The 21970-nt window shown below is 55.7% G+C and overlaps 2 protein-coding genes across 3 annotated transcripts in view; both read left to right on the top strand.

The window, feature by feature from the left end:
• Positions 1-13946, top strand: part of DCHS1 (dachsous cadherin-related 1) — a 35629-nt gene extending 21683 nt beyond the window's left edge. The window contains exons 3-21 of one of the 2 annotated variants that reach the window (XM_024118685.1): positions 995-1183; positions 1273-1504; positions 1636-1872; positions 2203-3228; positions 3447-3640; positions 3851-3947; positions 4050-4207; positions 4378-5242; positions 5344-5583; positions 5678-5803; positions 6364-6573; positions 7609-8487; positions 8612-8725; positions 8898-9109; positions 9199-9353; positions 9545-9675; positions 9791-10074; positions 10404-10542; positions 10874-13946. In XM_024118685.1, the coding sequence (XP_023974453.1) occupies positions 995-1183; positions 1273-1504; positions 1636-1872; positions 2203-3228; positions 3447-3640; positions 3851-3947; positions 4050-4207; positions 4378-5242; positions 5344-5583; positions 5678-5803; positions 6364-6573; positions 7609-8487; positions 8612-8725; positions 8898-9109; positions 9199-9353; positions 9545-9675; positions 9791-10074; positions 10404-10542; positions 10874-13485 (8100 nt within the window). In that variant the 3' untranslated portion in view covers positions 13486-13946. The remainder of the gene's footprint in view (positions 1-994; positions 1184-1272; positions 1505-1635; positions 1873-2202; positions 3229-3446; positions 3641-3850; positions 3948-4049; positions 4208-4377; positions 5243-5343; positions 5584-5677; positions 5804-6363; positions 6574-7608; positions 8488-8611; positions 8726-8897; positions 9110-9198; positions 9354-9544; positions 9676-9790; positions 10075-10403; positions 10543-10873) is intronic. The other variant, XM_024118686.1, reaches the window with a different exon arrangement.
• Positions 13947-14768: 822 nt separating this feature from the next.
• On the top strand, positions 14769-20363 carry TPP1 (tripeptidyl peptidase 1). Its single transcript, XM_007102970.3, has 13 exons — positions 14769-14850; positions 14966-15037; positions 15300-15439; positions 16276-16426; positions 16633-16760; positions 16856-17034; positions 17221-17419; positions 17567-17755; positions 17995-18064; positions 18495-18615; positions 18700-18858; positions 19027-19152; positions 19326-20363. Exons 1-13 carry the CDS (start codon positions 14834-14836, stop codon positions 19464-19466), a joined length of 1692 nt encoding a protein of 563 aa, XP_007103032.1. The 5' UTR covers positions 14769-14833; the 3' UTR covers positions 19467-20363.
• The last annotated feature ends 1607 nt before the right edge of the window (positions 20364-21970 follow it).

The following is a 21970-nucleotide window of genomic DNA, read 5'->3' as shown; positions in this document are numbered from 1 at the left end:
GCACAAGCCACATCCCATAAATTCATAGTGCAGATCCTGATCACTCCAATTACCAGATCTGAGTATCAATCAGATCCCACTTTATAACCAAACTCAATAAAGAGCAGGCCTATAACATCAGTCTCAATAACTCTATTGGTCAGCCAGTTCTCTGATTGGAGTGATTATGAGACTTGGTGATGGTTATTAACTCCCTGTGACCACCTGGAATTTGCTATCACAGCCCTTAGCACTCTCGTTTTAAGTACAGTTGGTCCTCAGCATTTGCAGATTCTGTATTTGTGAATTCGCCAACTCTCTAAAATTTATTTGTAACCCTTGAATCAATGCTCATGGAGCTTTCACAGTCATTCCCAGACATGTGCAGAAGGATGGAAAATTCAAGTCTCTCAACAAGCACATTCCCGGCGGAGGTCGAACAAGGCAATGCTCTGCCTTCATGTTACAGCTCTTATATGGTAAACAAGGGTCCTTTTCGTGGTCTATTTAATACCACGTTTTTTGCATTTTTGTGCTTTTTGTTTGGTGATTTTGCTGTATAAAATGGTCCCCAACTGCAGTGCTGAAGTTATGTGTGTTTTCCTAAACACAGGAAGGCTGTGCTGTGCCTTATGGAGAAAATACATGTTGTTAGATAAGTTTCATTTAGTTATGAGTTGTGCCATTGGCCATGAATTCAGTGTTAATGAACCAACAATATATATTAAATAAGGTGCCTTAAACAGAAACACACATAAAACAAAGTTCTGTATTCACCAGTTGACAAAAATATTGTGATCAGAGTCTCATAGGATCCGAACGCAAGTGGTGAGGTCTGAGCTGGGTTTGGATTTTGGCCCGTGTCCTACTAGTCCCTGTGTGTCCTGTTCCGTGTGTCCACCATCCAAAGACTCTGGGCACCAACTGGCCCAGGGCCTGCTCCTTCCAATTGCCACTTAGTTATGGCTTTTCTGGCCAAAAAGATGGGGCATTACTCACCCCAGCCTCTCCCCAGGTGACAGCCACAGATGCAGACAGTGGCCCATTTGGCCTCCTCTCCTATTCCTTGGGTGCCGGACTTGGGGCCTCGGGGTCTCCCCCATTCCGCATCGATGCCCACAGTGGCGACGTGTGCACGACCCGGACCCTGGACCGCGATCAGGGGCCCTCAAGCTTCGACTTCACAGTGACAGCTGTGGATGGGGTGAGTGGACAGTCTGTGGGCAGATTGGGGTGGGCATTCACCAGGGCCAATCAAGGGCCACCTGACTTAATGGCTGCATGTCTCACCAGGGAGGCCTCAAGTCTATGGTGTACGTGAAGGTGTTTGTGTCAGACGAGAATGACAACCCACCTCAGTTTTATCCACGGGAGTATGCTGCCAGTCTGAGCGCCCAGAGTACACCAGGCACAGCTGTGCTGAGGGTGCGTGCCCATGACCCTGACCAGGGACCCCATGGGCGACTCTCCTACCACATCCTGGCTGGCAATAGCCCCCCACTATTTGCCTTGGATGAGCACTCAGGTGAGGATCTTCACATTCCCAGGGCTTGCCTCCCCATCTGCCTAAATGAAGTACTGCCTGCCCCCCACCCCGCAACCTTTCCAGCTCTATTCTGTTTCCTTATACATCTCCACTTCTGTCCCTCCTCCCAGGGCTGTTGACGGTAGCCTGGCCCTTGGCCAGACGGGCCAATTCCGTGGTGCAGCTGGAGATCGGGGCTCAGGATGGAGGTGGCCTGCAGGCAGAGCCCAGTGCCCGAGTCAACATCAGCATTGTGCCTGGAACTCCCATACCACCAGTATTTGAGCAACTACAGTATGTCTTTTCTGTGCCAGAGGATGTGGCACCAGGCACCAGTGTGGGCGTAGTCCAAGCACACAATCCATCAGGTATCACTTATCATTATATCCATTCGGTGCCATACCCAGACACCCCAACATAACCCTCGAGTATCACACCACTGATAGCCCCAATACAAAACACTCTGGTTCCAATCCCCGCCACCTCCTTGGGCATGGTACAGGCACTCTGCTTCATCCCCAGGTACATGAATATCACCCTGGTGCCACCCAGCTTCTCTGCCAACACCTGCCCCTCCCCCTAATACTTTGAAAGGCCCAGGTGTGGGCACTGCTAGCCCTTTTGGGGATCAGAGTCTGGGCCCCAACTCAATAGGTGCCCCCCCATCTCTTTTCTGACCCTTCTTTCCTCTTCCCTAGGTCGCCTGGGGCCTGTGACCCTCACCCTATCAGGTGGGGATCCCCGAGGACTCTTCTCCCTAGATGGGGCCACAGGGCTGTTACAAACGCTGCGAGCTCTGGACCGGGAGCTGCTGGGACCAGTGCTAGAGCTGGAGGTACGGGCAGGCAGTGGAGTGCCCCCGGCTTTCGCTGTAGCTCGGGTGCGTGTGCTGCTGGATGATGTGAATGACAACTCCCCTGCCTTCCCTGCACCTGAAGACACGGTGCTGCTGCCACCAAGCACTGCCCCAGGGACCCCCATCTATACACTGCGGGCTCTGGACCCCGACTCAGGCATTAACAGTCGAGTCACCTTTACCCTGCTTGCTGGGGGTGGTGGGGCCTTCACTGTGGACCCCACCACAGGCCACATACTGCTTATGGGACCTCTGGGGCCTCCAGGGGGGCCAGCCCATGAACTGGAGCTGGAAGCCCGGGATGGCGGCTCCCCACCCCGCACCAGCCACTTTCGACTGCGGGTGGTGGTACAGGACTTGGGGACCCGTGGGCTGGCTCCCCACTTCGACAGCCCTACCTACCGTGTGGACCTGCCCTCAGGCACCACCCCTGGAACTCAAGTCCTGCAAGTGCAGGCTCGAGCACCAGATGGGGGCCCTGTCACCTACCGCCTTGCAGCAGATGGGCCAAGTAGCCCCTTTGGCCTGGAACCACAGAGTGGGTGGCTATGGGTGCGAGCAGCACTGGACCGTGAGGCCCAGGAGTTATACACACTGAAAGTAATGGCAGTGTCTGGGTCCAAAGCTGAGTTGGGGCAGCAGACAGCCACAGCCACCGTGAGGGTCAGCATCCTCAACCAGAATGACCACAGCCCCCGCTTGTCTGAGGAGCCCACCTTCCTGGCTGTGGCTGAGAACCAGCCCCCAGGGACCAGTGTGGGCCGGGTCTTTGCCACTGACCGAGACTCAGGACCCAATGGACGTCTGACCTACAGCCTGCGACAGCTGTCAGAAGACAGCAAGGCCTTCCGCATCCACCCCCAGACCGGTGAGCACTGGGACCCAAAATCTGAGACCCCATAGCCTCATCCTCAGACTGGTGAACACCCAGCCACGCTCCCGAGCCTGGCCATAAGGACCAGGACTGAGCTGGGGTTTTCCCCGGGCATTCCCTTCCACACTCCCCAAACCCCGGCCTCTCACGGACCTCAGGCTCTGCATCCCTAGCTACCCCATACATGATCTCTATCTGTCCTGCACTCCCAGGAGAGGTTACCACACTCCAAACTCTGGACCGTGAGCGGCAGAGCAGCTACCAGCTCCTGGTGCAGGTGCAGGATGGGGGGAGCCCACCCCGCAGTGTCACAGGCACCGTACACATTGCAGTGCTCGACCTCAATGACAACAGCCCCACCTTCCTGCAGGCTTCAGGGGCTGCTGGTGGGGGCCTCCCCGTACAGGTATGTGAAGCTGCAGTACTCTGCCCTGAAGAAGTAAGAGGGTATGTGGGTCTCTGTTTAGAGCTGTAGGTGTATGTAAGAGAGACTGTGTCTTGGAACAGGTTTGAGAGCAAAAACGGGGCTCTGCCTGCACATAGGTGATGGGAATTCCATCCTGAGTTGTCTCAAGAACAGGAAGGAGACAACTGTAGATGAGTTGTGTTCCCACAGGTACCAGATGGTGTGCCTCCAGGAACACTGGTGACAACTCTGCAGGCCAGGGATCCGGATGAGGGGGAGAATGGAACAATCCTGTACATGCTAACTGGTACGGGGGCTGGAGAGAAGGGAGTTGGTGGGTGATGGCAGGCCCTCATGACATGCCCAGCTCTGGAACCCAAGGCCTCGCCCTTCCTCTGCCTGTCCCCAGGTCCTGGCTCAGAGCTCTTCTCTCTGCACCCTCACTCAGGGGAGCTGCTCACTGCAGCACCCCTGATCCGAGCAGAGCGGCCTCACTATGTGCTGACGCTAAGCGCTCACGACCAAGGGAGCCCCCCTCGGAGCTCCAGTCTCCAGCTGCTGGTGCAGGTATGGCTGCCCTTCCTCCAATCTGTCCACGTCTCCTTGGTCACCAGTGTGGGCACCCTCTCCTCTAGTCAGGCCACTCTGACCGCCCTTCCTGCTACTCAGCAGGCCAGCCCAGATTCCCTTTTACATGGGTCCAACTGATTCCGTACTCCCTCCTGGGTCCACAACAGGTGCTTCCCTCAGCTCGCTCGGCTGAGCCTCCTCCGGAACCCTCAGACCCAGACCCGGCCGCACCTGTGCCTGTCGTGCTGACCGTGACAGCAGCCGAGGGGCTCCAGCCCGGCTCTCTGTTGGGCTCGGTGGCGCCGCCAGAGCCGGCGGGGGTGGGCGCACTCACCTACACACTAGTGGGGGGCGCCGACCCGGAGGGCACTTTCGCCCTGGACGCGGCCTCCGGGCGCTTGTACCTGGCGCGGCCCCTGGACTTCGAGGCGGGCCCGGCGTGGCGCGCGCTCACAGTGCGCGCCGAAGGGCCGGGAGGCGCGGGCGCGCGGCTGCTGCGAGTGCAGGTGCGCGTGCAGGACGAGAACGAGCATGCGCCGGCCTTCGCGCGTGACCCGCTGGCTCTGGCGCTTCCGGAGAACCCAGAGCCGGGCGCGGCGCTGTACACTTTCCGCGCGTCGGACGCCGACGGCCCGGGCCCCAACAGCGACGTGCGCTACCGTCTGCTGCGCCAGGAGCCTCCCGTGCCCGCGCTTCGCCTGGACTCACGCACCGGGGCGCTCAGCGCCCCGAGAGGCCTGGACCGGGAGACCACTCCGGCTCTGCTGCTGCTCGTGGAAGCCACCGACCGGCCTGCCAATGCCAGCCGCCGCCGCGCAGCACGCGTTTCCGCGCGCGTCTTTGTCACGGATGAGAATGACAACGCTCCGGTCTTTGCGTCGCCCTCACGTGTGCGCCTCTCTGAGGATCAGCCGCCGGGGCCCGCAGCGCTGCACGTGGTAGCCCGGGACCCGGACCTGGGCGAGGCTGCACGCGTGTCCTATCGCCTGGCAGCTGGCGGGGACGGCTACTTCCGGCTACACCCCAGTACCGGTGAGTTGGGCCGGGGGTGGGGGTGGGGACGGGGATGAGGAGGGTGCTGATGTGGGGCGAGTGTTGAGGTTTCCTTCCAACCCGCCCTACCGCTCAACTAGGAGCGCTGTCCGTGGTGCGGTCCCTGGACCGTGAAAAGCGAGCTGAGTTCGTGCTGACTGTGGTGGCCTCCGACCACGGCTCCCCGCTGCGCTCAGCCACGCAGCTCCTGACTGTCAGTGTCGCCGACGTCAACGACGAGGCACCCACTTTCCAACAGCAGGAGTACAGCGTCCTCTTGCGTGAGAACAGCCCGCCTGGCACATCTCTGCTCACTCTGCGGGCAACCGACCCAGACCTGGGTAAGGCCTGGGGGGATGAGTTGAAAGAGGGATGGACTGGGTCAAGAAAGGGTATATTCACCCTCTGATCTTCCCCCACGCTGCCCCTCCTCAGGGGCCAATGGGCAAGTGACTTATGGAGGCATCTCTGGCGAAAGCTTCTCCCTGGACCCAGACACTGGAGTTCTTACAACTCTTCGGGCCCTGGATCGGGAGGAGCAGGAGGAGATCAATCTGACAGGTATACGTTGACAGGATCCCCAAAGCCTGAGGTGTTGTAAACAGCAGTGTTACATGGGCAGGACCCCCAAAGTACATTTTATAAGCTTCCACCTCTTACAGCACAGTTTCTATTATATTTTTAATCCTTTTGGGGAGTCAAGAGTTTGGCAGAGTGCAAGTTGAACTGACGTCTAGGCTGTCACCAGTGTGATCACACTAACTCTCAAATGCATAGTGTCGCAGCTATGCCCTCTAGGATTCCCTCAGATTACACTGCAGCCATTTAACAGAGGAGCATGTGGATATTGAGTACCAGAGAGATTAAATAACTTGCTTAGGCTAACACAGCTTGGAAGTGGCAGAGCTGGGACTTGAACTCAGATCTTTTGTTACCTCATTTAGTGCCTTTTCTGTCACACCACCACATATGTATGTGTGCCTGTGTGCTTGTGGGGTGTGGAGAGAGGGACATATTCTGATTTTTGTGTGCACCTGGTGAACACATGTGAACACGATGTGGTGTGGATTCCTCCAGGGGATGGGAGCAGGCTAGATCTCACTGATTTTGCTTCCCGATAGTGTATGCCCGGGATGGGGGCTCGCCTCCGCTGTTGACCCATGTCACAGTGCGAGTGGCTGTGGAGGATGAGAATGACCACGCCCCAACCTTTGGGAGTGCCCATCTCTCCCTGGAGGTGCCTGAGGGCCAGGACCCACAGACCCTTACCACGCTGCGGGCCTCTGACCCGGATGTGGGAGCCAACGGGCAGCTGCAGTACCGCATCCTGGGTGAGAACCTTCCCGCACCCACTTGCCCAGGTGTACTCCTTGTTGGCCTGTGTCAGACCCAGTGTGCCCGGGCCTCCTTTTCCTTCTCTTTATGTTTCTGTGTCTCCAGGCATCTATTTCTGTGCCCCTCCAGTTCTTGATCTCCTCTTTGTCTCTTTTTATCTTTTTGTTTCCTTTCTTTCTTTTTCTTTCTTGATTGTCTCTCCCTGTAGAGCAGTTGTTCTCAAAACTTTTTCATCTCAGGAACCCTTAACATTCTTAATTTTTGAGAACTGTAAAGAACTTTGGCTTATATGATATCAGCATTTATTGATATAATAAAAAGTGAAATAATAATTTAATAAATATATAAAATATATAATAAACAAATTATATCAATATTTACAATATTTGATATTAAAGATGAGACAATTTTAAAATATCATTGCAAAACAAGCCAATGAAGTATACCACTTGCCGTATTTCTGCATAGGCCCAAGGAAATGTTAAGGTTTCAACTAACAATTCATTGGACAGTAATGAGGTTACAAAGATTATAGCAGTTATAACTGAACGCAAGCCAGCAAAAACTGAGTGAATCTCTGAAAACAACACATATTTATGCTCTAAACTTTCTACCTAGAATATTCTGGGAAACACAAGACTACACAAGCACACACATTCCATTAACCATCCAAGTCATGATGTCATCACATGTCACGTAGCATCCAGACCCCACTCTGCATTTGTGAGTTGAGGAGAATGAAAAAGTCATATAATGTCTTAGTATTACTATGAAGATAGTTTTGATCTTATGTACTCCCCAAAAGGGTCTCAGGGGAATCCCTGGGGTCCGCAGACCACACTCTTAGAAAAGCTACTTTGCAGTATCTTTCTTTACCTTCTGTGTTTCTCTTTGTTTCTCTGCCTTTATCCCACTTTCCCTCTTTTCTCTCTCCCTCTCTCTTTCTCTTTCTTTGCCAGGTTGCCTGTAAATCACCCCCACTCCCATGGGCTGACACATGTATGTTTATGTGTGCATGCCCTTCTCTGCAGATGGGGACCCATCAGAAGCCTTTGTCCTGGACCTAGCTTCTGGGGAGTTTGGCACCATGAGGCCACTAGACCGGGAGGTGGAGCCAGCATTCCAGCTGCAGATAGAAGCCCGGGATGGAGGCCAGCCAGCTCTCAGTGCTACTCTGCTTGTGACAGTGACAGTGCTGGATGCTAATGACCATGCCCCCGCCTTCCCTGTGCCTGCCTACTCTGTGGAGGTGCCTGAGGATGCACCTGCGGGGACCCTGCTGCTGCAGCTACAGGCTCATGATCCTGATGCTGGGCCCAATGGCCGCGTTACCTACTACCTAGGTGCAGGTGCAGCAGGAGCCTTCCTTCTGGAGCCCAGCTCTGGGGAATTGCGCACAGCCACAGCCCTGGACAGAGAGCAGTGTCCCAGTTATGCCTTTACCGTGAATGCAGTGGATGGTGCAGCTGCCGGACCCCTAAGCACCACGGTGCCTATCACCATCATGGTGCGCGATGTCAATGACCACGCGCCCACCTTCCCCACCAGTCCCCTGAGGCTGCGCCTGCCCCGCCCAGGCCCTAGCCTCAGCACCCCAACCCTGGCTCTGGCCACTCTGCGAGCTGAAGACCGTGACGCTGGTGCCAATGCCTCCATCCTATACCGGCTGGCAGGCACACCACCTCCTGGCACCACTGTGGACTCTTACACTGGTGAAATCCGTGTGGCCCGCTCCCCTGTATCCCTGGGTCCCCAGGATCGTGTCCTCTTCATCGTGGCAACCGACCTTGGCCGTCCAGCTCGCTCTGCCACTGGTGTGGTCATTGTTGGGCTGCAGGGAGAGTCTGAGCGTGGACCCCGCTTTCCCCGGGCTAGTAGCGAAGCCACGCTCCGTGAGAATGCACCCCCAGGTGGGTGCTCAAACGTGTCTCCCAGCTTTGTATCCCTGGATGGGTTGGGGTTACTAACTAAAAATAGTCCCCAGACTCCCTCAGTCTAGTGCTCACATTTCAACCAATATCATCCCCTCTGCAGGGACTCCCATTGTCTCCCCCAAGGCTATCCATACAGGGGGCTCAAGTGGACCCATCACATACAGCATTCTCAGTGGGAATGAGAAAGGGACATTCTCCATCCAGCCTAGTACAGGTAAGGGGCAGGAGCAGGGGGCTCTGTGAGGGGACAGGCTCCTGGTGGGGCTCCTCTTTGGGCCCGAGGAGACTCTGGTTGGGGAGAGGCTGCCCTTGAGTAGCGGGCCTCAGACAGGGGGGCTCTAGGGCAAGCAAGAGGTCTGTCAGTGATACATTCCACCTCCTTCCAGGAGCCGTCACAGTTCGCTCAGCAGAGGGGCTGGACTTTGAGGCAAGCCCACGGCTGCGACTGGTGCTGCAGGCGGAGAGTGGAGGAGCCTTTGCCTTCTCCGTGCTGACCCTAACCCTGCAAGATGCCAATGACAATGCTCCCCGCTTCCTGCGGCCCCACTACGTGGCCTTCCTGCCTGAGTCCAGGCCCTTGGAGGGACCCCTGTTGCAGGTGTGGGGTGTGACAGGAAGATGGGGGGCAGGGCTGGGCAGACTTTGTCTGTGGCCAGCCCAGTGCCAGCAGCCTCCTACGTTCACCAGGTCGAAGCAGATGACCTGGATCAAGGCCCCAGTGGACAGATCTCCTACAGTCTAGCCGCATCCCAGCCAGCCCGGGGATTGTTCCATGTAGACTCAGCCACAGGCACTATCACTACCACAGCTATCCTGGACCGTGAGATCTGGGCCGAAACACGGTGAGGCTTGGGTCTGTAGACCCTGAGACTCCATCCCAGGTCCATCCAGTTTTGAGCCCCGCATGGAATCCCCTTCAATCCCTAGGCCACGTCCTGAGTTCCCCACCCCCCAGCCTGTCCTGAGCCCTCCTATCCCTGCCCAAGGTTCTCCCTTATCCCCAGGCCCCACCCCGGTTGTGCTCTATGTTCAGGCTGGTGCTGATGGCCACAGACAGAGGAAGCCCAGCCCTGGTAGGCTCAGCTACCCTGACAGTGATGGTCATCGACACCAATGACAATCGCCCCACCATCCCCCAGCCCTGGGAGCTCCGAGTGTCGGAAGGTGAGGACTGGGTAAAGTGAGAGGTACAAAAGGTGGTAGGGAAGCACTTTTCCCCACTCTGGGGCTCCAGGGGCCTCTGGGACCATGCCAAACATACTTGTCCCATGTATTGCAGATGCACTATTGGGCTCAGAGATTGCACAGGTAACAGGGAATGATGTGGACTCAGGACCAGTATTGTGGTATGTGCTGAGCCCTTCTGGGTCCCAGGATCCCTTCAGTATAGGCCGCTATGGTGGCCGCCTCTCCCTCACGGGCCCCTTGGATTTCGAGCAGCGTGACCGCTACCACCTGCAGCTCCTGGCACATGACGGGCCTCACGAGGGCCGTGCTAACCTCACGGTGCTCGTGGAGGATGTCAATGACAATGCGCCCGCCTTCTCACGGACCCTCTACCAGGTACTGATGCCCCCACCTCTGGGCCCAATGTTGTTCACAACGGAGGGGAGTGACAAGGCTAGAAGGATCTGAGGTGGGCTGGATGTCGGAACTGACTTGGGGACAGATCTTTGGGGATATAAGACCAGCCTTATAAGTCCTGGGAACTTTGTCCAGGTTCGTCATCCAGTGCCCACAAATGGGGGAATGTGCACAATCCAAATTCTAAGGGGCAGATGGGCTCCAAGCTGGGATGGATGCCAAGCGGAGCTCATGAGACCAAGCTCCAGAACATAGGCTGAGTGGGCAGCTGGGACGCTTGGCCATAAACCCTTGTCCTCACACCTCAGGTGATGCTGCTTGAGCACACACCCCCAGGCAGTGCCATTCTCTCCGTCTCTGCCACTGACCGGGACTCAGGTGCCAATGGTCATGTCTCCTACCACCTGGCTTCCCCTGCTGAGGGCTTCAGTGTTGACCCCAACAACGGTGCGTCCTTCCTGGGATCTACCCCTTATCCTTGACTGTGCTCGGCCGTGTTTTGACCTCATTCCTGGAATTTCTTGCCTGAACTCCCAACTCCTAGATCTCTGACCCAGGGAGGACATTTTCCGCCCTTTGTCTCTATTTTAAGCACTGTCCCGACTGCATGCCTAGAAGCCATTCTCTGAATCCTGGAGGCCACTCCGTAATCTCCTAGCACACAGGCCACTCCCTGGAGTCTGACTTCCGAGGCCATTTCCCAGTCCCCGAAGGGTCACTCTGCTCACCCACAGCCTCTGCTGATGGCATATTTCTCTTCATTCCCTTCTCATCTCAGGGACCTTGTTCACAACAGTGGGGACAATGGCCTTGGGCCATGAAGGGCCAGGAGTGGTGGACGTGGTGCTGGAAGCACGAGATCATGGGACGCCGGCTCGGGCAGCACGCACCACAGTGCACGTGCAGCTGCAGGACCAGAACGACCATGCCCCGAGCTTCACATTGCCACACTACCGTGTGGCGGTAACTGAGGATCTGCCCCCTGGTTCCACCCTGCTCACCCTGGAGGCCACAGATGCCGATGGAAGCCGCGCCCACGCCACTGTGGACTACAGCATTGTCAGTGGCAACCGGGGTCGAGTCTTCCAGCTGGAACCCCGGCTGGCTGAGGCTGGGGAGGGTGATGGACTAGGCCCCCGGGCCCTGGGCTGCCTGGTGTTGCTTGAGCCTCTAGACTTCGAAAGCCTAACCCAGTACAATCTAACTGTGGCTGCAGCTGACCGGGGGCAGCCACCTCGAAGCTCGGCTGTGCCGGTCACCGTCACCGTGCTGGATGTCAACGATAACCCACCTGTCTTCACCCGAGCGTCCTACCGTGTGGCAGTACCCGAGGACACACCTGTTGGAGCCGAGCTGCTGCACGTGGAGGCCTCTGACGCTGACCCAGGCCCTCATGGCCTTGTGCGTTTCACCCTCAGCTCAGGCGACCCTTTTGGGCTCTTTCAGCTGGATGAGAGCTCGGGTGACTTGCGACTGGCCCACCCCTTGGACTGTGAGACCCAGGCTCGACATCAGCTTGTCGTGCGGGCTGCCGACCCTGCCGGGGCACACTTTGCTCTGGCACCAGTGACCATCGAGGTCCAGGATGTGAATGACCACAGGCCAGCCTTCCCTCTGAGCTTGCTCAGCACCAGCCTGGCAGAGAACCAGCCTCCAGGCACTCTCGTGACTACTCTGCATGCGATTGATGGGGATGCTGGGGCTTTCGGAAGGCTTCGCTACAACCTGCTGGAGGCTGGGCCAGGGCCTGAGGGCCGTGAGGCATTTGCACTGAACAGCTCTACAGGGGAGTTGCGGGCACGAGTGGCCTTTGACTATGAGCACACAGGAAGCTTCCAGTTGCTGGTGGGTGCTACCGATGCTGGGAATTTGTCAGCCTCAGTCACCGTGTCAGTGCTGGTGACTGGTGAGGATGAGTATGACCCAGTATTCTTGGCTCCAGCTTTCCACTTCCAAGTGCCAGAAGGTGCCCGGCGTGGCCACAGCCTGGGTCACGTGCAGGCCACAGACGAGGATGGAGGTGCTGATGGCCTGGTGCTCTATTCCCTTGCCACCTCTTCCCCCTATTTTGGTATCAACCAGACTACAGGTGCCCTGTACCTGCGGGTGGACAGCCGGGCGCCAGGCAGCGGAACAGGCACCTCTGGGGGTGGGGGCCGGACCCGACGTGAGGCACCACGGGAGCTGAGGCTGGAGGTGGTAGCACGGGGACCTCTGCCTGGTTCCCGGAGTGCCACAGTGCCCATAACTGTGGACATCACCCACACTGCGCTGGGCCTGGCACCTGACCTCAACCTGCTGTTGGTGGGGGCTGTGGCGGCCTCCCTGGGAGTCGTGGTGGTGCTCGCATTGGCCGCCCTGGTCCTAGGGCTGGTGCGGGCCCGGAGCCGCAAGGCTGAGGCGGCATCTGGCCCGATGTCACAGGCAGCACCCCTGGCCAGTGGCTCTCTACAGAAGCTGGGCCGAGAGCCACCCAGCCCACCGCCTTCAGAGCACCTGTATCACCAGACTCTCCCCAGCTATGGTGGGCCAGGAGCTGGAGGACCCTACCCCCGTGGTGGCTCCCTGGACCCTTCACACTCAAGCGGCCGAGGCTCGGCGGAGGCTGCAGAGGATGACGAGATCCGCATGATCAACGAGTTCCCCCGTGTGGCCAGTGTGGCTTCCTCTCTGGCTGCCCGTGGCCCTGACTCCGGCATCCAGCAGGATGCAGATGGACTGAGTGACACATCCTGCGAGCCACCTGCCCCCGACACCTGGTATAAGGGCCGCAAGGCAGGGCTGCTGCTGCCGGGTGCAGGAGCCACTCTGTACCGAGAAGAGGGCCCCCCAGCCGCTGCCACAGCCTTCTTGGGGGGCTGTGGCCTAAGCCCTGCACCCACTGGGGACTATGGCTTTCCAGCAGATGGCAAGCCATGTGTGGCAGGAGCACTGACGGCCATTGTGGCTGGTGAGGAGGAGCTCCGTGGCAGCTATAACTGGGACTACCTGCTGAGCTGGTGCCCTCAGTTCCAGCCGCTGGCCAGCGTCTTCACAGAGATCGCCCGGCTCAAGGATGAGGCTCGGCCATGTCCCCCGGCTCCCCGTATTGACCCACCACCCCTCATCACTGCCGTGGCCCACCCAGGAGCCAAGTCTGTGCCCCCCAAGCCAGCCAGCACGGCTACAACCCGGGCCATCTTCCCACCAGCCTCTCACCGCTCCCCCATCAGCCATGAAGGTTCCCTGTCCTCAGCTGCCATGTCCCCCAGCTTCTCACCCTCACTGTCTCCTCTGGCTGCCCGCTCACCTGTTGTCTCACCATTTGGGGTGGCCCAGGGCCCCTCAGCCTCAGCACTGAGTGCAGAGTCCGGCCTGGAGCCACCCGATGACACGGAGCTGCATATCTAGCTGTGGCCCAGGATGGGCCCCGACCTGGGATGCGCACAGTGTCCCCAATGCAGGCCCCATCTGAGCCTGCCCTGGGCAGCCTCGGACCATGATTGGCCGCGGGGGAGGCCAGCTCCCCAGCCCAGAGTCCTCCAGTGGGGACGGGTCTCACGTCTCACCCCGGCCCTGTCAGAGCACCAGCACCACGAGGCCCTGTTGGGCCCTGACCTGTGGCCGGGTCCAGTGTGGAGAGAAATGATGAAGGAGGCAGCAGCCCTGGGTCCTCCTCAGTGAGGGCTTCTTGCCCTGTGCCAGCACCCTGAGATGGAGCTGAGACTTTATTTATTGGGGGGTAGGGGGAATGGGGGCAGTCCCTCTAACTTGTTTGGGCCCAGCTCCTTTGGGTTCCACTGACACCCCTGCCCCTGCCCAGAATCAAGTGCCAATTCTCACTCTGGAGCCTTAATAAACTGCAGTTTGTATCCAGTGTCCGGCTGTGTTCTGTGGGGGCCGTAGGGGTAGGGGGATGATGGGAAGCCACCTGGCACACTGTGGACACCTCAGGAGTCACAGAAGGTGGTGGACATAGGGGCATCTAGGGTGGGAGCGAGTGGGGGTGGCACTGGAGCCCGAGCCCAGCCTGAGGCTGACTATCACATCTCTCTGCATTCGGCCTTTCCCTCTAACGTGGGCAGGAGGCCAGAAGACGGCAGACGGCAGGGGCTTGCTTGTGGCAGTGACATAGAGAGGGATTGGCTGGCTGGGGAGAGATCTTGGAGATGACCAGCTCTAGGCCTGAGGGTCTTCAGGGAGGTGGGGGTGGGTACAAGAGCAGCCACGTAGTGTATCTGTTATCCGTGGGGCTCCTATATACTTGCGTGTAATAAGAGCTCACATTTGTTGAGCCTTTGCCATGTTGAGGCTCCCTGCTGAGGGGTTTGCCCGCTTTATCTCTGTAAATTTTCACTGCAACCCTCTGAGGCAGAGCACTTTTAACATAATAGTCTCCATATTCTACATGAAGAAACCTAGGCTCCGAGAAGTTAAGTGACTTTCTGATATCATACAGCTAGTAAGAACCTGGGTCTGTGGGTCTGTGGGCCTCCAAAGCCCCTTTCTTAAGCACCCCCTACACTGTGGCGAGTCCTGGATTCTGGCAGCAGGTGGGGAGCCCTGAGCTTACCCAGTGTTTGACAGTCCACAGAGGGAGAATCCGAGGAGCAGCCCCTCCCCTTCTTCAGCATTCAGGACCACCCATTCGAGGGAGGAGCCAGCATCGTCACTAGTTTCTAGGCAGAGACGGGTGGTGGTGGCGCACTATAGGGCTCATGTGATCTGTCACCTGACAGCGGATCTGCAGAAAGGCAGAATGGGCCCCCGAGCTTGGTAAGAAACTAGGGGGCCCTGGGAGAAGGGAATCATGTTGGACGGAGTATATGTTGGAGGGTGGGAGCACAATGACAGTCCAGCTCCTGCTGAAACCCATGTGCTGCCCCTGCAGCCTCCTAGGGCTCCTTGCCCTCTTTGTCGCCGGCAAATGCAGTTACAGCCCGGAGCCTGACCAGCAGCGGACGTGAGTTGACTTAGCACTGATACCCCCTACCCCATGGCTTCTCCTGTACCCGTTTTCCTGGTTCTAGCCTCCCTCACCCCCCTTACCAGCTCCTGGTACCCACTCCATAGCCTTATTCCCAGGTTCCCAGACTCAGTCCCTGATAATCCACCTCCTGTGATCCATATCTGCTTCTGGAATCCTCCCCAAGGTCTAGGTCTAATGCTGAACCTTCCCATCCCTACTCTAATGAAGGCCATGCGCCTGACCCCTGACCCTGCAGGCTGCCACCAGGCTGGGTGTCTCTGGGCCGTGCGGACCCTGAGGAAGAGCTGAGTCTCACGTTTGCCCTGAGACAGCAGAACCTGGAGAGACTGTCCGAGCTGGTGCAGGCTGTGTCGGATCCTGTCTCTTCTCGCTACGGTGCCTGATGGGACTGGGCGGAGGCGGGGGGAATGTGGGATGCAGTAGAGGGACACAGGACTGGGCTGAGTGTGGGACGGTGCAGGTCATGTCAGGGACGTGCTCTTGGGGCCTGTCGAGGGGGTGGTATAGGACAGATGAATGGCAGTGACCCTCATTAAAGAGTTTCTGAATAAAAAGGTGAATTGGAACTAGAGTGTCCAAAACTAATTCACATTCTTTCCTCCAAAACTTTCCACCTCTGTTCAGCAGGCTCAAAAACTGAAAGTGGGTATGGTTAAGAGCACAGGCTTGGTGATCAGATCTGGATTCAAATTCTGACTCTATTTACCAACTACCAGACAAATGGGGAAGTAGCATCCAGTACATATAAGTGCTCAATACCTCAAATTTACCTCCCCCCACTAAATTCACTCTCATTTACTCCTCCATTCGACCCTAAGGCTGCCAGTTCCAGCTCTGAAATATTCCACTGTCTCACCATTCCTTGTTGCCACCAACTCAGCTGATTACTCTTTCACCTGGACTGCTGCCAGCCCCCTCACTGGTCTGCAGTCTCTTCTCCTCCACTCTTCTCCCTACTTTACTCCCCACTCTGCTCCAGAAGGTCCATGTTTTGCTCCAGTGGTCAAGCTGGATTGTGGGCTTCCCCTGCTGGAAGCCCTTTGTGGTGAGGGGGGCAGTCTAAGATTCACCCAGGAGGTGTATGCATGATCCACACAGGAGAGCAGTGACTCACCATCATGTTAAGCTCCAGTGTCTCCTGGTTAAGGTTCAAAAAGGGCAACTTAGAAAAGCAAGGAATGAAGGCAAGAGCCTCTACTGAATCCCTGCAGGAAAGTACCTGACCCTAGAGGATGTGGCTGAACTGGTCCGGCCATCACCACTGACCCTCCACACAGTCCAAAAATGGCTTTTGGCTGCTGGAGCCCGGAACTGCCACTCAGTGACCACACAGGACTTTCTGACTTGCTGGCTGAGTGTCCGGTAAGAGGGAATAATTGCCTCGCGGAGGGCACCAATCATCCCATCAGGGAGATTCGTCACCGCGGTGGAAGGGAGCTGAGAGCTTGCCAGGGCCTATGGGTGAAAACACGTGGGGAGATAACGACTAACTGCCCAGTGATGCTCAGGCAGCCTCCTCTGCTCTGTTCCATGCTTTCTGACCTCTGTTCTCTGATCCCTGACTTCAGACAAGCAGAGCTGCTGCTCTCTGGGGCTGAGTTTCATCGCTATATGGGGGGACCTGCAGAGACCCATGTTGTAAGGTCCCCACGTCCCTACCGGCTCCCGAAGGCCTTGGCCTCCCACGTGGACTTTGGTAACGCCCAGTGGGGTTGGTGGGGGGGGGTCAGTGATAAAATGGGGGGTTGGAAGCTAAAGGATCTCTTCCTCAAGGCTGACTCCTCCCCACAGTGGGGGGGCTGCACCGCTTTCCCCCCACATCAACCCTGAGGCAACGCCCCGAGCCACAGGTGCCAGGGACTGTTGGCCTGCACCTGGGGGTGACCCCATCTGTGATCCGTGAGCGTTACAACTTGACAGCACAAGACGTGGGCTCTGGCACGACCAACAACAGTCAAGCCTGTGCCCAGGTGAGCCACGCAGAGAGCCTCAGGATCCTTACCGCCTCCCCAAGGTGCCTGACCATCCTGGGGCTGACGCTGACTCTAATCCCTGGGCTCTCACCCCCAATGCTGTGATCTGGGACAGAATCCCCTGACCTGACCCTTGAGGCTGTGTCCTCTGACCCATGATATCTGCTCTGATTCCCTCCATAGTTCCTGGAGCAGTATTTCCATGCCTCAGACCTGGCTGAGTTCATGCGCCTCTTCGGTGGGAACTTTGCCCACCAGGCATCAGTAGCCCGTGTGGTCGGACAGCAGGGCCGGGGCCAGGCCGGAATTGAGGCCAGCCTAGATGTGGAGTACCTGATGAGTGCTGGCGCCAACATCTCTACCTGGGTCTACAGTAGCCCTGGTACTGCCAAGGGGACTGGCTGGTGGGGATAGAGGTGGGGGTGAGTGGTGATCTTTGCTTCCCCAAGGGAATCCCATGAGCTCCAGGGAGATCCTGACAACCTCCCAAATGACTGCCTTTGTGCCCTCTTCTCCAAAAACAATCCAGGCCGGCATGAGTCACAGGAGCCCTTCCTGCAGTGGCTCCTGCTACTCAGTAATGAGTCAGCCCTGCCACATGTGCACACCGTGAGCTACGGAGATGATGAGGACTCCCTCAGCAGCGCCTACATCCAGCGGGTCAACGCCGAGCTCATGAAGGCTGCTGCTCGGGGTCTTACGCTGCTCTTTGCCTCAGGTGACCTCCTACTCTAAACTTCGACTCCCACACCCACCCAGCCTCAGAACTTTGACCCCGCAGTGACTCCTGGACCTGATCTCTATCTCATAATCCGAACTCAACAGGGACCACTGACCTGACCTCAACTCTGACCTCTTGCAGTAATGACTAACACTTGAATTTCCTCTCTGACATCTGAACCCACATTCCAAACTCTGACCAATTAGACTTAGTGGCAAACTTGGTCTCTCTTCCAGGTGACAGTGGGGCTGGGTGTTGGTCTGTCTCTGGAAGACACCAGTTCCGTCCCAGCTTCCCTGCCTCCAGGTAAGCACCCCAGCCCACCACTTACCTGTGGCCACCAATTCATCTATGACCTCATGATCTGGAACCTTTGTCTTGATCGCACCAGGTGCTCCTGTGGCTCAACCCTCAACTTTACCTGCACCCACCTCTTCTTCCAGTGGGTCGCAGGCCCCGAGTCTCCTGAGTAGGACATAGCTCCCAGTGTTCTGCTTCCTCAGTCCCCAGGCATTTTAGGGGGAGATTTGGTGGGTGTTCCGTAGGGAAAAGTGTGCACAGTCACCTCAGGCCATGCCTTGAGGGCCCCAAATCTCTCAGTCATCCCCATGTACATACTTCACCAGAGTGCTTCCCCAGTCCCTCCAGCAAGACCCAGACCCATACTCACCCATCCCCATGCATTTTGGAGGTGCCCTTAGGACCCTGCAATCTGAATGCTGTCTTCTTCCCTCAGCCCCTATGTCACCACGGTGGGAGGCACATCCTTCAAGAATCCTTTCCGAGTCACAGATGAGGTTGTTGACTATATCAGCGGTGGCGGCTTCAGCAATGTGTTCCCACGGCCTTCATACCAGGTACGTGTGTGTTTGTGCGGATGGAGGGGGGATGGGTGAGATCCTCAGTTCAGCAGATGATACTCACTCAAGAATGCCTTTTAGGAGGAAGCTGTAGCCCAGTACCTGAGCTCCAGTCCCCACTTGCCACCATCCAGTTACTTCAATGCCAGCGGGCGTGCCTACCCAGACGTGGCTGCACTCTCTGATGGCTACTGGGTGGTCAGCAACCATGTGCCCATTCCATGGGTGTCTGGCACCTCGGTGAGAATTAGCCTGGCTCCAAACCCCCACCCAGGGACTACCCTCACCCTCCACCCCCAAGACCTTACACCCAGAACCCCTGATTCCTCAGAGACCTCTGATCCATCCCACCCAAAAAGTCCAATCACTCTGAACCCCTAACCTCTACTTGTACCCTCACCCTTGCAGGCCTCTACTCCAGTGTTTGGGGGACTCCTATCCCTGATAAATGAACACAGAATCCTCAGAGGCCTCCCCCCTCTTGGTTTTCTCAACCCACGGCTCTACCAGCAGCATGGGGCAGGACTCTTTGATGTGAGTATGGAAGAGAGGGGTGTGGCCACTTTTGTAAGAGTATGTCGAGCGCTAAGATGAACTTGAGGACAATTCTGATGGGGTGGGATAGCCTCTGGAATGTGAATACAAGGTGAGGTGCTGCAGTCTGCTAGTATCAGCAAGCCGGGATCTGATGCCCACCTTCTCCCTAGGTAACACGTGGCTGCCATGAGTCCTGTCTGAATGAAGAGGTGGAGGGTCAAGGTTTCTGCTCTGGCCCTGGCTGGGATCCTGTGACAGGCTGGGGAACACCCAACTTCCCAGCTCTGCTGAAGACACTAATTAACCCTTGATCCTTTCTCGCTAGAAGAGGGGGCCTGTCCACTGCCCCACAGCTGGTGGCTCGGTCCCTGATTCTGCACTGTTGGAAGCCCTGCTAAACCCTCAACTGTTGACTGCCGCAGCTTATCTCCCTAACCCAGAAATGCTGTGAGCTTGACTTGACTCCCAACGCTACCTGCTCCCTTATACTCAGGTCCCCCTGCCCCTGGCCCAGGTTCCGCTACAGATGCTATAACCTGCACTGTTTGGGAGCCTCCTCTGCACACCGCCCCCTCTTCCATTTCTTCTTTCTTTTTTTCAACTTTTTTTTTTCAGTTGTTTACACTGTCTGTGTAGTACACTATTTCACTTCATCTTCACTCCTCAGTTCATTGCCATGAGACCTCTGCTCTTACTTTTTCACTTTTTCCTCCCCTGAGAAACACTGAGAAATGAAGGCCTCCCTGCTGCTTCATCCAGTGGACACGTCCCAATCTTTGCTCTGTGGGCTCGCTGTCACAGTAGTCTACTGCCTCTCCTTCCTTAGCCTCCAGGGCTTAACTTCTCCTCTGACCACTCCCTATTCCTCCTTCATTTCCTCTTCCCTCTTTCTCTTTGTCCGCTTCCTCATCGAATGTTGTTGTATTTCATTGCTCCATCCTTAGTCTTTTGCTCTTCTCGCTCTACTCATTGACCCTGGAACAAATCAATCACTGGCATCCACAGCCATCACCATCTCACTATATCAGACTTTTTATCCAACAGTGATTGATACCTCAAAAGTAGTATGTGTGATACTCAATATTTCATCTCCCTTCTTCCCAATCCCAAACTGTTCTCTTCTGTTTCTTCTTTGTAAATGACACTATGCTTCTTCCGACCAAGCCAGAAACCTAAAGTGTCATCCTAGACTCCCTTTTCCTCACCTCCTCCCATCATCATCTTCAATCAACAAGTCCTGCTGACTTTACCTCTTAAATATATGTTTATCAATCCACAGGTCCTGCCATTTGTATTTCCTAAGTATATCTAGAACTCATCGAATTCTCTCCATCTCTACTGCTACTACATTAGCCCTGAGCCATATTCCCTCTCCTCTGAATTGAGGAGGCCCTTGCAAGAAGTGTCCTTACTTACCACCCTTCCCTAAACCATCTACCAGAGTAAGATGCAAATCCCATAAGGTCATTTACTTGATTAAGACCCTTCAAAGATTACTGGATATAGTTCAGGCTTTCTATCATGACTTAAAATCCTAATCCCTTACTTGCCATTTGTTCCTGAGTAACAAATTGTTTATCCTTTCCTGCCCTCCCCACAGACACTTTCACTTTTGCTCAAGATATTCTGGGCCCTAACATTACACCTGGCTCCCTTTGCCTGGTTGATTTCCAGAATTCTTTCAAGACTCAGCTCAGAAGTCACCTTCTCGTGTGAACCTTTTGGCTCCCTGAAGCTAGCTGATTTTGGTATGACAGAAAAATCCTAGATTCTTGAAAACAAACCTGTTTCATTCTTGGTTCTGATATAGACTAGGCAAGAGCCTTGGGCAAGTAAGTTCAACTCTCTGAGCCTTTTTCCTCATGTTACATGAGGATATTGGTACCTGCCTCTAATATTCAGGGAATCATTAAATGGGATAAAGTTAATAGAATGCCTGACACACAGATACAGACAGCAGCTGTTAGTTCCCTTCCTCCCTTGCACTGTACACTCTGTGTCTACCTCCAGTATTTAAACCCCCATATATTGTTGAAATGGCCAGTTTAACTGTTTGCCTCCCTTTCCAAGATTATTGGTGCCTAGAGGACTAGAACCTTGTCCTACTTAACTTTGTATTTGCAGGCCCTAGCTCAGGACTGGCAAATAGGAATTAAATAAATGTTTGCTGCATTGAAAACCCCACTCTTTCACTAGCTGTGATTTTGCATATCTTGTTTATTCAGGCTGAAAGACAGCTGTCCCTGTGTATCCTCACTTACCACAGCCACCGATTCAACCAACCATGAATTGAAGATATTTAAAAAAAATAAAATAAAATTCCAGGAAGTTATAAAAAGCAAAACTTGAACTTACCAGCAACCATTTACATAGCATTTGCATTGTATTAGATATTATAAGTAACCTAGAGATGATTTAAAGTATACAGTGCAAATACTATGCCATTTCATATAAGGGACTTGAGCATCCATGGGTTTTGGTATCCATGGCGGGGGTGGGGTTGAGGGGACGGTCCTGGAACCAATCCTGCCCACCCCTCACCACCTATACGGAGGGTGGACTGTACCTCCCTCCCCATCTGCAGCAGCACTGAGCTCTCCTGTTGCCCTCACTTCTTTGGGCAGCTGCCAGGGAGAGAGGCTATCCAACTCCACTACAAACCCTTAAAAGGCTGAATAAAGGGACTAGAAAGGATGCAGACTGGCAGGCAACCAACGGTCGAGAGGTGTCGGGGCGATGGGCCCCAAAGCAAGGTTTTCGGGCGTCAGGCTGGGTGAGGGCTCCCAGACCTACGGAAGAGACTCCTCGACATTCA

This window comes from Physeter macrocephalus, chromosome 16 (assembly GCF_002837175.3).
Source record: "Physeter macrocephalus isolate SW-GA chromosome 16, ASM283717v5, whole genome shotgun sequence".
Taxonomy (NCBI): domain Eukaryota; kingdom Metazoa; phylum Chordata; class Mammalia; order Artiodactyla; family Physeteridae; genus Physeter; species Physeter macrocephalus.
The sequence above is the reverse complement of the archived record's forward strand: the minus strand, read 5'-3'. Positions and strand labels throughout refer to the sequence as shown.